General features: G+C 32.1%; 1 protein-coding gene across 3 annotated transcripts in view; it reads left to right on the forward strand.

The window, feature by feature from the left end:
• Positions 1-14,336, forward strand: part of LOC118204487 (cation-independent mannose-6-phosphate receptor-like) — an 82,263-nt gene that overhangs the window by 16,456 nt on the left and 51,471 nt on the right. For all 3 annotated transcript variants that reach the window (XM_085827352.1, XM_085827353.1, XM_085827354.1), the window contains exons 3-4: positions 5,213-5,401; positions 13,239-13,443. In XM_085827352.1, coding sequence (XP_085683478.1) covers positions 5,213-5,401; positions 13,239-13,443 — 394 coding nt within the window. The remainder of the gene's footprint in view (positions 1-5,212; positions 5,402-13,238; positions 13,444-14,336) is intronic.

Below are 14,336 nucleotides of genomic sequence, written 5' to 3' on the forward strand. Positions count from 1 at the left end.
CACTTGTCATAGCGGGTGACCAGTTTTTGTATACCATCGTCAAAGAAACTTCCCGCCAGTTTCGATAACCACGACTCCACAGCATTTTCCGTGTCATTGTCAGATCCAAAGCACTTGCCATCAAGCTCGCGCTTCATGTGCAGGAACAAGTGATAGTCGGACGGCGCCAAGTCTGGACTGTACGGCGGGTGATCGAACTGCTCCCAATGAAACTGTCGAATTAACGATTGAGTGACACCAGCAGTATGGGGCCGAGCATTGTCATGGAGCAACACAATTCCTTTACTGAGCATTCCTCTTCGTTTGTTTTGAATGGCACGCCTTAGTTTTGTTAAAGTCTCACAATATCGTGCCGCATTAAAGGTTTCACCTCTGGGAAGAAATTCAGTAAGCAAAACGTCTTTCCTATCCCAGAAGACAGTGCACATGATTATTTGTGATGACATTGTCACTTTGAACTTTTGTTTTTTCGGAGAATGAGTGTGTCTCCACTCCATCGATTGTTGTTTCGATTCCGGTGTGAAATGACACACCCAAGTTTCATCACCTGTCACAATTTGGTTTAAAAAGTTTTCTCCCTCATCTCTGTACCGCGTGAGAAATGTCAGGGCACTACCAAGTTACTTTGTTTTGTGAACATCAGTGAGCATTTTTGGAACCCATCGGGAACACAGTTTGTGATAATTCAAGCAGTCAGACACAATTTCAAACAAAACAGTACGTGAAATTTGTGGAAATGCCTCTGAAAGAGTTGTCATTGTGAAGCGTCTGTTCTCATGAATTGCTTCATCAACTTTCCTTACCAAATCATCGGTGACAACAGAAGGCCGACCACTCCGAGCCTCGGCGTGGACATTTGTTCGACCAGCTGTAAACATTCTTACCCACTTTCTCACCATTCCATCACTTATCGCGTATTCACCGTAAACTTCTGTCACTTGACAATAAATTTCGGCCAGTTTAACATTCCTCACGTTCAAAAATTTAATCACGGCACGAATCTCACAGTCAGCGGGAGAACTAATTGTCTTAAACATTTTGAATGTGCACAGCAAACTGAAAACACAACATAGAGCAACCAAAATGGCGACAATTGAAAGTCAGTGAACAAGAAAGACTAGTTCGCATGCACGGGACGCCTACCACAGCGCTGCGACGGCGCTAGAATGAAACGGTACTTAGTTTCCGAATAGGCTACGTACAAGCTGTTTGTCATCTGCATTGGGCGAAATATTAAGATTATCATTTAAGAGATTTTCACCAATTAAGCAATCCCTAATTTCAGTGTACTTTGTTTACTTGTGGAATTCTGGATTCTTGGAAAACCAAATAACACTGGCATTATATAAAAAATTAACTGTTAGTAAAACAAACAAAAAGTCATAGTACCATCTAAATTAATTGTCAGTTATGCATAATATAAAAGTAGAACATTTTGATGCATAATTCTTATGTATAAAATTAACTTAGAGGTATAAATGCAATTAAAATAACTGCATTATATTAACTGCATTTATACTATAAGTTAATTAAATCAAATCGTAGCTATTAATTATCCTTAAATTAATCTCTGATTGTAAAGTGTTCGAATACTTCTAGCTGTATAGTCTAGTTATGAGGCCAGTGAATTCTACAATATATCAGAGACAATTTTTAAATAAACTAATTTATTTTACTTTTATGAAAAATAAATGTTGAATATGTTATAATATTGCTGTTGTTGATATTTTATAATTAACTATAAAGTTAAGAAAATACCTATAAAATTTCCCTTATGATATTAATTAGGGCAATTCTCTCCATATATTATAGGAATTACATGCATATTTACGGAAACCTCAATATTGTCCTTTGCAGTAGTTCTGACATTGACATTTTGCTGTTAATAAAGTAAATATTTATTAGAAATTATCTTAATTCTATGTTTTCTCATAAAGAAACAACCAGGTCCTTTACCGAACTGAAAAAAAAAAGTATTCTCCTCAGTAAATTATGATATATTTTAATTATTGAGACAGGCATATAAGGATTGTTCACTTTTTGTTAAGCCATTGTGATAAGTTTGACACATTATCCTAAAAATGTATTTTTTTATAATTGTGACAAGTACATAAGGATTATCTACTTTTTATTAAGCCATGCAGCTGAAAGTTGGAGAAGAGTCTTTTGGAATGCAAGACAAATTTTTTCATCAGCAGTTTATCCATAAAATTTTGAACATCATTGTTAAAAGATACATGCCAACTATATAATAACTTTTCAAATTCCAGTAGCATCACCACTCATTGTCAAAAGCAGTATTTTCCTCTTTTAACAAGTCACACGTTTTAGAGAAATTTCTTGGAATACCAGTAACAATTTTTAAAGAGAGTTGGAGATGAGACTACTTGGAGAATAATTTAAATGCTCTTTCACGAAAGGAAAATGCATGTATATAATAAAATAAGTATTTGCACTTTTAGAAAAATCCTGCTATGAGATCTTCCATGAGTTTAATTATGCTAATTCTATCACTGCATTCTGTGCATATACAGTTGAATTAATAATATTATGCAATCTGTGCACCTGCAGTTGGATTAATAATACTACAAACAACTGATGAAAGAAGTGGAAATACTTCGGATTTTTGAAGTGAAGAAAATCTTTGCAAGTGCTATTTATAATATTCTATCTGTATTTGAAACACAGCATGTGAAACATTTTGTACTAATAAATCTTTACAGTGATATCTAATCTTGAGTTTATGTATGCAACATAAACTCAAGATTAATTAAAAAAAAGTGTGATATGTGTGTGTTTGTATGTATGTATATATATGTGTGTGTATGTATGTATATATATGTATATAAGATATATGGCAATGGGACAATACATGTATGACGAAAATTGCTAGGCGATGGTTTGGCTGGCGACGTTTTGGTCTGGTCTCCCTATAGCTGTAATTAGTTTTCTGTTTGAATAAATGCAATGAATCTATATATATAAAACTGTAACCATATCCAGCTCTCGTATGCCTTCCAGTAATTTCCAGAAGTGGATGTTACAAGAGTTTTTTTGGCAACAGGGGGTGGGAAACTCTACAAGACCAGAGAGAACATCAGTTTCTGAGTTGTTTAGTTCAGCATGAGTACGGAGTATTGAGATATCTCTGTGTTCGCTTTGCTGTTTAGATGCATTTTACATTGCACTGTGTTTAATTTTCTTAATAGTTTGAAGTGTAATTACTGATTGTACTCTGTGATACTGAGAAGCACTGTATAAATATTTTTTTTAATGTTCCAGAACTGTGAAGTGTTTCTTTTGATAAAATAAATTTTACTAAGCCATCATCAGTTCTGTGTGCATTCAATCTATTATGAACTATTACATATGCAACAATATGTATATAAAAGAATTGCTGTTAAATTAACGATGCTGAATTTTTTGGAAAATCCTGATCTTGTTTACATCTAAAAATGAGGATTTATTATTCAGAAAAAATCAGATGCTTTCAGAGAAATTTTTTTACTGATGGCTTTTAAAACACCTTATTTTCTATTCCAAGCCCTATGTATTTTTCAAATATTTTATTTCATATTTGAATTAAAGTTCGATTTCTGTCTGACTTTTTAAATGATTGATTCTAATGAGCTTTAAGTAATCTGAAATACGTTTTAGCAAAATTTAATACCATCTGATTTTCTTATACCTCAGGTTTTGATATTCAATAGAACTGTTGTGCTTCAGCTTAATTGTAAATATATGCTGGATGCACACCACACAGATCTGAATATATGCAGTTTCACATGCTTTGTATTTTAACTATATATTTGCTGCTCATTGTTCCTTCCTCCAACGGCATTGTTTTTTCATAATAGATTTTTCCATTTAAAATTGATTTTATATAAATGCATCGTATTATTCCTTGCCAACAGAACAGTACTTATGAGCTGTAATGATAGCTAAAGTGTTTTTCCCAGTTAACTAATATGTGAATTGAGTTGGCGACTTTTTGTGGATTTCTTTTCTTTCTTTCTTTATTTATTTATTTTTATTCCATGATGCTCACTATTCCATGACTCACATGACTGCTTCTGGTCTTAGTAGTCGCAAAGTTTAGGCTTTGCGACTACTAAGACCAGAAGCAGGGTTAATTTTATTATGAAGGCCCCAGTAGGTGGCCTCTGTTACTTCCTATGAAGAAACAGACATACTTCCCCTTCTCGGGATTCGAACCTGGTATGGTAGTTGGAATCACTAACCACTTTACTGTCTGGGCAGTATTATCTGACAGTAACATCAGAATAATTCGGTGAATGTTATTATGACAAAAAATATAGGATTGCATCTATTGCTGGGTAAGTGTAGGGTGACAGACCTATTTTCAAGAATTCCCCAGGGAATGGACTCAAGGATCTCCCATTCCTCTTCATTATTAACATATCACTCGGGCCCATCAGTGTCTGTGTGTACCAGTATTCAGCAGAATCACTGAATACTTGTAGCTCAGTCCGGGATTTGAATACCAGCGAATGAACTGGCTGCATGGATGTTTTTGTGTAATGCGTATACAAGCCTGTGTTTTTCCCAAGTGTAAAGTGTATACAGGCCAGTGTCCCTTAGAAAGTCCTCCATGAAGGCATATCTTGCCAGAAATGTTAGCCCTCAAGTTCTTTGCCATAATCAGACAAACAATATCACTTGAGAGGACTAACAGCTTGTCATGGTTTATGTGACTGTATGCTGGAAAGACACTAACAAACATTTAAACTTTCTCTAGGATTTGAACCCAGGCCTAACAATCTGGCAGTCAGCATCTCAGACCCTTATAGCAATCAGAATAGACAGAATCATTTTAAGTTGTGAGCAACTAATAAATCAATAAATATTAATTCTTTATTTGCTGTCAGAAAAATTTATATCATAATTAAAACTACTTTAAATGTTTTCAGAACAAAATATATTTGTTAAATTAATGTTAATATATTTTAATAGTAGAGTTATGAAGTTATTTTTGAGTGGATAAAAGACATCTTGACATCATTTGTGATAAATCAGTTTAGTAATTTTTCTTTCATAATCTGACACAAAAAAAAAATATTAATTTAAAAACAGTTTCCTGTTTAAAATATTTGTTTAAATTTTGGGGGGCGGAGGGGAATTTTTTCCTTGCAGAAATCAAATTTATCTCTGCATTGCATATAGATTAGTTTCATGAATTTTTGCATTTCAGGGAGTTCCTGTCCTTGTTACTGAGAATGAGGAATGTTACTTTATTTTTGAATGGAGAACTAGTGTAGTATGTCCTGAAAAACCCATCAAGGGCACTAATTTCACATCTTGTAATTATACTGACGATAGCAGCAATATACATTTCAATCTTTTTCTTCTTCAAAGGACAAGAACAGAGCCATGTTACGAGGTATGACAAATTCTTCTAGTTGTATTATTTAATAATTTTACATACAAAATAAGTTTAATGGTAAAATTTTATTTATAAGCTGTTCATATTTTTCATTGAGTGATTAATTTGTCAATAATAATTTTAATTGGACTATTATAATATAAGGGACTACACTAGTAAATACCTAAATATTATTGGAACTCGTTTTTCATATCTCAAAACAATCTAGTTAATTTTATCTCTGTAAAGTAAATTTAGAAGTGTATTTCTACCTATTACCTTTGTATTAAATCAGAATTCATTTTCAAATATAATTACTAGTTTAAAAAGGATATTTCTGTCCTTATAATTAAGTTATGGTGTTTCTATAATTTAATTTTCTGAAAATAAATAGATCACAAAGTATATCAATACTTAACATTTTCTAAAACTAGAGACAGCTTCCTCCCATAACCATTTTTAAAATTTTTAACTGGTGCTTGATCTCAAAACTAATTAAAATTTAGAAAAAAAGTTAAAGGGTGTTAATTCATCCAGTCCATTAGTAATTAAGTGGATAATTAAAAATCATTTAAACTCATTTTAAATCGGGAGTGTTATCTTGTTAAAGATTCTGCTTCTTTCCAAAAAAAAAAAAAAAAAAAAAAAAAAAAGATAAAATATTGATAAAATATTGATAAACAACTTTTTCCTATAACCAACTATATTTCCTATAACTTTTTCCAACTTTTCCTTTAGAATTGGGTTAACTCTCAGTATAAACCATTAAATCATACTCGTAGCATACTACAAATGAGCCAAGATACTTGAGGAAGAATTATTAACGCTTGAAACATCAGTCACTAATACCATAAAATCAAGATCGACAATTTAGATATCAGTAATCTTTCAAATACATTAAGAAATAATGTGTAGACTCCTTTCAGATTCTTCAAATACTGCTTCATTTTTAAATGACTAGCTAGCTAAGGATTTGCATTAATTAAGTTAAAAAAAATTTTGCTAAATTTAAAACACTTCTTTTACAAGTTCTTTAGTACATAATGTTTTAAGCATACACTCATAAATTTTAAAAATAATATAAGACATTTTCTGAATTATTTTCTTAATGTTTAAAATGGTTTTCACTTTAATATTTAAATTTGATAAAGTAATAATTATAACATTATTTATTGCATAAATAATTAAAAAAATTACTAATTTAGCAATTAATGATTTGTACCAGAAAAAGCAGCCTCCACCTCACTCAAAAGAACATTTGAAAACTTATAACATAATTAATAAAGAAAGAATTAGGACTTATTAAATAATCCAAAGGTGGATAATAGTTATTACTTGAAATTTATTATTCAGAGCAAATATTATGATTCAGTCCTTGCGTTTAAGCTGCATTTCTTTTAACCAGAATGTGTATTTAATTTGATCTAAAAAGTGTCGTAAAAATTTTGCTAGCCATCTTTAAGATTTTCAGATAATTATGTTTAAGTTCCTTAAACCTTTCCATTCAGTTGTGTAACAGGTAAGAAATTAGTCTGATATGGTACTGCAATGCTCTTGATTATTATTTTTCTTTTTATCACTCGTTGAAAACGAATACACAAATTGGAATCATTTAGTTATTTTTTATTACTCTTTTCATTCAAACAACAACTCCAAGATTGGACTAGCCAAGTTAACAAAAGCCTTTTTTTATAATCAGGCACAAGCAGTGGCGGAAGGGCAATCAGGTGACCAGGCAGATGCCCAGTAGGCTACAGAGATTTCGGGCCGATCAAGAAACTCGAATGATGGAATCGACACAGATTACTCGGTGAGACAGCCGTGCGCGTGAGGGAACGTGTGTAGAATTAATACTTTCACTCAAAAGTATACCTCCTAATGATATACAGAATGCACAGATATGACAAATGGCAAAGTTATTCTGGATAAACTATCAACTTTTCGAATAATTTTGTCTGTTCATGTGTATATGAAAATATTTCAATATACTGAGCCAGTAACGAAATATTTGCAGATTAAAGGATTCGATTACATCTTAACATGGTTAGAGAGGCTACAAGCGTTTTAAAAGCCATTTCTAGAAACTTCAGTTTAATATTCAACACATCAAAAGCGTTTGCAACGGATTGCAATAATAAACTAGAAAACCTGAGATGTGATATAAATATAGAAGAACCACCTGCTAGAAGATGCCGAAAAGCGAAACAAATGAATGATGAAGAACCGTCCGACTATAATTTCAATTGCCCTCTTAAACAGTTCAAAGTTACTGTTTTTAATTTTGTAATGGATAACACCATTTCATCAATGGAAAGTAGGTTTAAGGACATAGGAAGTTGTATGAAGACATATCACTTCTCGATCCCAAAAACTTTTCGTAGCCATTGTCGCCGAATTCTTTCGACTATTTATCTATATTATTAGAGCACTATGCAGGTGTAACAATTTATAATTGTAAGTATGAATATCAGGACCTAGTAATTAAATGGGAAATACTAAAAAATTCAATTGCAAATCGTTATTTTGAATCTGATATCGAGTCAGACGGAGAGAGTGCTCTATCTATTAATAAGCATTCATCCAAAGCTAAATGCAATTTTTTAAAAACCTGCATCTTGTGTGTATGCTAATTCCTCTTGAAATATAATTTATATAGTAACACTTATGCCAGTGTCTTTTTTTTTTTTTTTTTTTTTTTCTTTTCTCTCTCTTAATTTTGTACTCACCTTATCTATAATGGAAGTTGAATGCAAAAGAGCTTCCTCAAAATTAAAAACTGTAAAAAGTAGATTAAGAAGCAAGCTAATTTGGAGTCATTGCTATTGATGAACATAGAAAATGATATTTTGGCTAAAGCAAAAATTAAAGATATTTTAATGGTGGAAATATTTGCCCAAGTGCCTAGAATTTAAAAATATTCAAATGGCTAATTATGAATCAACTGCTGTTTTGTTTATATAATTACTTAGTCACTGTTATTTATTGTGTGTATGAATAAAGTGTTACTTTTCTGCAAAAGTATATTTTTATTTTATAAAATCAATTTTTATGATGTTGATTATGACAATGATAACTTATAATGGCATTCTGTATGGGGCCTTAGGACCAACATATTTTTTCCTGCCAGGGCCCACTGGCAGAGCCAAAGAACCAATCTGCCACTTGTGCTCAGTGGGCACAAGAGTCAGCTTACACTTCCCATCTCTTGAAGAGATTACTCTTTTCCAGTTTGAAGTCTTCTGAGCACTTTTTCTCTTTATTTTTTCTTTCTAAACTTTAATAAGTTAAAATTCCTCATTCTGCCTCTGATGTAACAACAGTTAAAGACTTAGCTTCTGAAGAATGAAGATCACTTCTGATTATTAGCTCAACATAGTAATAAAATTAGCTTGCATCATTTAAATTATTTCTGAAGCCTTCTCATACCAATGAGAATAGAGAAATAATCTGAAGAGATTTTTCAGAGAACCAAAGTTAATATCTTCAATAAGTACCAAACACTTTGCAGGCAAAATTTCAAAGGATGTTTTCAAAAAATTGTTTTTCATCTCTGTCAGAGCCGCGATACAGGTAATAATAAAGAAATCAGAAAAGTTTGCACTTAAAATTTCCCCAAATCTTCCGTCATTGAGAAATATGTATTCAGCAGTGAAAAGTGTTGGCAATCAAAAGAATCTACTGAATCTATTGAAAGAATCTATTGCAATTCTTTCTGGTCTTTCACTACCACTTTGAATAGCATAGGTAAAAACAAACCATAACTAAAGTTTCATACGTTTGCAGTTATACAGTATTTTTAACCAGTTTTATAATATAATATTTTTAACTAGTTTTGTTTTGTTTATAGTTTTTATAGCTAGTTTTTACCCCTGAGCTAATGTAATTTATGCTATAATGTTACATAATTTAACTCAAGAGATAACTCTGATTTAAGTAATAAAATATTAAATAATTTTGAACTTGTACACAAGAATGCAGAAATATTTATATTATAAGAAAAATCTCTTTATGCATTGTTTTATACTGCCTCTCTTTATTACTAAGATGCATTACTTTCCCACTCAAATATCTCTAGAAAGGGAGCATATCTTAAAATTAATAATTTTTTGAAGATAGGAAGATTTTGCATGCTTTAGCACCGCAGTTATGTAACCACATTATTATGCAGCATGTTTCTATGTGCTAACTCCATCTCTTAATGTGATCACAATTAAAGCATGTAGATATAAGTGACTTATCACTATGCCTAGATTAGCAAACAGGAACTTACTAAGGGTGTAAAAGACAATTTTATTAAGAACTCAAATAAGTTGAACAGAAGGTACTCCTGCCACTTATAAATCAGCTAACATTTATTTATGGCATGAACTCAAAAGTGGAACATTGAATTAAACTAAATTTAAATGTCTTAATTAGCCAAAGGCTACACAGAAATGTTTAGATGTGCACTTTTGCTCTTATTCTACATGGGGTGACAGCACTATCTGTAAAAGTAAAGCAACACTGTAAATAGGATTGCTATTGTAGAGTATACCCTAGTAACATGGCTTCTTGTAAACGGAACAGGCTCTGACTATAAAAATCTCAAACCCTCACTTAAATACATGTGAGCTAAATTTGCATTCTGGCAGGAAAACAGAGAGGGAGAAGTGACAGTGAAGATTCATAACATGAAATAACAGGTTAATTAACATAAATACCTCACACGTAATGGAGGTATTGTTCAAATCATATCTCTGTTATTTTAATGCAGTAGATGTCACTGATTGAGAATTAGGTTGTACTGATGTTTTGATATTAATGAAGTAAATATCATCAGTAAAAAAATTATTTTAATTCTGTATTTTCATGTAAAGCAAACATTTCTTTACAGGACTTGAGGAAAAATTATTATGCATCAGTGAAGCTATGATGTTTTTTTATAACTGAGACAGGTGTGTAAGAATTCTCCATCTCTTAACAAACCATGCAGTTGAAAGTTGCAAAAATGTTTCTCAGAATACTTTAAAAATTTTTGAAAGGAGTTTCTGATGATACTATACTTTTATATTATCAGGTCTATCCCAAAGCTGCTGAACATTTGTTAAGTTCTTGCAAGTGCTGAACTGTAACTGTTCAAATTTCATTGATGTCTCAGCTCATCCTTAACCCCACCTTTAAAAAAGCCACACAATTGAAAGCTGAAGAAAAATATATCAGAATATAATATAGCAAGTAAATTTGAAAGGGAGTAGTTGTTCACATTACATTTTCATATTAGCACTTTATCCTTCGGTTGATGAAATTCTCTTACAAGACCCTAAACATTAATCGTTCAAGTTTTCACAATATTCACTCATCATTAGAGAGAGATGAGAACCTTGAATTAATTCAGATTGGAAATGCTGATGAAACTTCTTTTTGTCTACTTCAAAATTTCACTATCTGTGTTGGAAGTGCTAAAGAAATCCAAATTTGAATCATTATTTACAAATTGCTGCTTATCTCTCTGATGCTTGAATCAGCAGTAGAAATATTTATGTTTTTACTGATGCATGATTTACTTGATATTGGCATTATAATTAATGGGCATCTAGTATGCAAAATGATTTTTCAAGAATAATTTGACAAATAAATATTTGAAAGGATCTGAAAATCCATTTATTCATCCATTTATTGAGAAGGATCTGAAAATCTATTTATTGGAGAAATTACCTTATTAACCGATTAGTTGTTTTACATTATGAATTCCTGTGCATTAATTATATGCTGATAAAATAGGCTGCATTGGATTAAATACAAACTACATGGAAAATCTTAATGATCCATATAAGCTTAATGCTTTTTTTTTTTCAGATATGAATTTAAGTGGAAATTAAATATCGCTAAATTTTCAAAAAAGTTGATTTATTATTATCTTGTCTATCAAGGCATTATACTTCTATCACTGAAATGAATATGGATTTCTTGTCTTTTAATTCAGAGATTTCATCAGGATATTCTAGAAAATATTTTCAATCAAATTCACAGCATTAATCACACTTTTGATTTACCAATTCCTGTATAGTTTACTAGCAGATTAAACGCATGTATAATCAGAAAATCCCTTGAAAAATTAACAGAAAATCCATATACAGAAGGTAAAAAACTCCCCCAAATTATGAATTTCTTCCTATACAAATATTTTCATCTACATCTATTTTTACAAGGAACTCCGTTATTCTCGGAAAGAAAGAAGAAATGGAAGAATTCTGACAATAAATGATATTTTTTTACAACGAAAGAAGTTACTATCTTTAATTCTTTTCACAAAACAAAGAAAAAGTAAAAGTTTTAAACAAAAGTAAAAGTTACACACGTTGCCACTCACAAACTCAATGAAAAATCACAGGGAAAAGAAAATTGTTAAAACTTCGAGTTTGTTAAAACTTTAGATGGGACAGTATAGTGGCAATAAATTTAATCTAATCATGTTATAATTATTTTGATAAGCACTGATGCTAAATGTATATCAGTTAGATCTTATATATCTATATATACACACTTTTTTGTAAAAAAAAAAAATCGAAGCACCATGAAGGAAGTGGTTGATTTTGATGAAATTGGATATGTGTATGGCTCGTACACAGATAATAAAATTATTAAAAAAATCAAGGTTAAAAATTATTAAAAATACCTGTTCATGGCTCACAATCACCCATTGAGTGTTCAAATAAGTAGTTGGTCGAACCGCCCCTGGCGGCGGCAATGCATGCTTGAATTCGTCGAAGCAAGGAGTGGTCGAGGGTCCTAATGTCATCCTGCAACACATTCTGCCAGGCATTCATGCAGTTGTTGTCCCAGATCTGCATTTTTTTGGTGTTCGAATCTGGTGGCCTACTATGCCCCAGACATGCTCGATTGGTCAACGGTCTGGGGACCTTGCTGGCCAAGAAAGAATATCAACCGCACGGAGACTGTCCAGAGATATGTGAGCGGTATTTTGTCTGGCATTATCTTGTTGGAAAATGACCCCAGGATGACATGCCATGAAGGCTAATGCAACCGGCCGCAGGATGGTATCAACATATTGTTAAGTTTATAAGGATGTACTAAAGATAACCTGCTGTCATAAGAAATAGCACCCCACACCATCACACCAGGAGTATGGCTGTATGCCTTTGTAAAACAAAGGCTGATTGGGACTGCTGGCCCTGTCCTCTGCAGACATGAACATGGTGGTCATCTGCTTCAAGACTGGAGCAGGATTTATTGTTGAAAACTATGCGATGCCAGTCTGATGGCAGCCATGATGTTTGGCTGCGACACCACTCCAGACGACTCCACTGATGTTGTGGGGTCAAAGGCAAACGTCTTAAAGGCCTCTCTGAGCATAACCCCGCCTCAGAGTAGCGCCATAGTACCATGGGGAGGTATAGACGTGGCTGTAGTGCATTGAAAAGACAACAATGATGTATATACTTTTTGTTTCTGTATTTGTTTATCTTAACAGTTTTAATTTTTAAATTCAGATATGTCTTTGCAAACATTTTAGTACTTTAAAATGTGTTAAAACTGAGTCCACATGAATTTTAATTAGTTAGGTAAGAATTATGTTGGAAAAAAAATCAGTTTATTTGGTTTTCCATGTAATTTAATTAGTTTTTCCCTGTGATGTTTCCCTGACAAAGCCTTCTACAGATGCATCTCTTGCTTAGCATCATAAACTTTAATTTTTCCTTGGAAAGATTTTTGCCTATTTAATTTCAGCATGATGAAGTTTTTTATTCGGGGAGGGGTGGGGAAAGAAGAAATGTACAGTATCAGTTTATTATTCATTTATTTTCTTAATTTGGATTTTCCTAAGATGGGTATTAAATTATACTCTTCATTGTAGGTGACTGATGGAAATTCTTCTTATCTATTAAATATATGTGCCACCCTCGAGAATTCACATTTTGAAAACTGCAAAGATGCTGGAATATGTAAAATAGAAGGAAATAAGATTAATAACTATGGAATGGCTGCATCACAGAAGTTAACATATGATGGCGAAAGATTCAGATTGGCATTTTATGATGGAGATGATTGCTCTTCAGACAGTAAGTTCTTTTTTATTTCTCTTTTTCTTTCATTTATTCATTTATTTCATTTATTATTTTCTGCTTGGCCTACCAATGGCCAAGCAGAAAAGCTTCAAAATACTAGTAATTTGACTGAAGTTGAAATCCCAGCTACACAAGTGTTTCCATGCTTTTAGTTAGCCCTTGTACAGTTTGCCATAATCCAAATAAGCCCACCAGAACAAACCTTTTTAGTTTCAAGATACAATTTCAAAGATTAGTGCTAGAATTTTCATTTAAATTGTTGTGAAGCAAATTACTGAAAAAATCTTATTAACTATTTCGTTATCTTTTCAACTTATATCTGATTCGTGTTACATGTTCCTTATGTGCACTTGATAGTAAATTAGAGATAGACAAAACAACATTTTTTTAAGTCTAGATCAAAATCATTTGCTAACTGAAATTAATCTGTTTTTTTTAATGACTCGCCATTAATTAAAAAACCCTTGATGAGAAGGACTGGGATTGAGGAGTGAATCAAGAGCCATTAGCGATCTTGAGCGAAGGGTGTAAACTTGGAAAGGGATTGGATGATGAATACCATATCTTTCCAAATATGAGTCGATCTGTTTCAAATTCAAAATCTGTACATAAGCCGAAATGAACGAAAGAAAAAAACTTGTAACCTTGAAACATGTTGCCATGATGGCGAAAGTGTTGCCGAGCAATTAAAATGAGAATATTTTCTAGTCAAATCGAGGTAAAGTAAAACTCCAGATGCCAGAGGCAACAGTTTTAACTCTGTCAAATCTGTCTGAGGCTAGCACATTTATTCCATTCTTTTGTTTTGGTATCTGTTATAGTCTTATTTCCAATTTGAAAGATGATCAGGAAGAAAAACTCCTATATTGCAAATTTCGAATTACAGA

Source organism: Stegodyphus dumicola, chromosome 11 (assembly GCF_044657685.1).
Source record: "Stegodyphus dumicola isolate Sdum_Otavi_A_Nest chromosome 11, ASM4465768v1".
NCBI classification, from domain to species: domain Eukaryota; kingdom Metazoa; phylum Arthropoda; class Arachnida; order Araneae; family Eresidae; genus Stegodyphus; species Stegodyphus dumicola.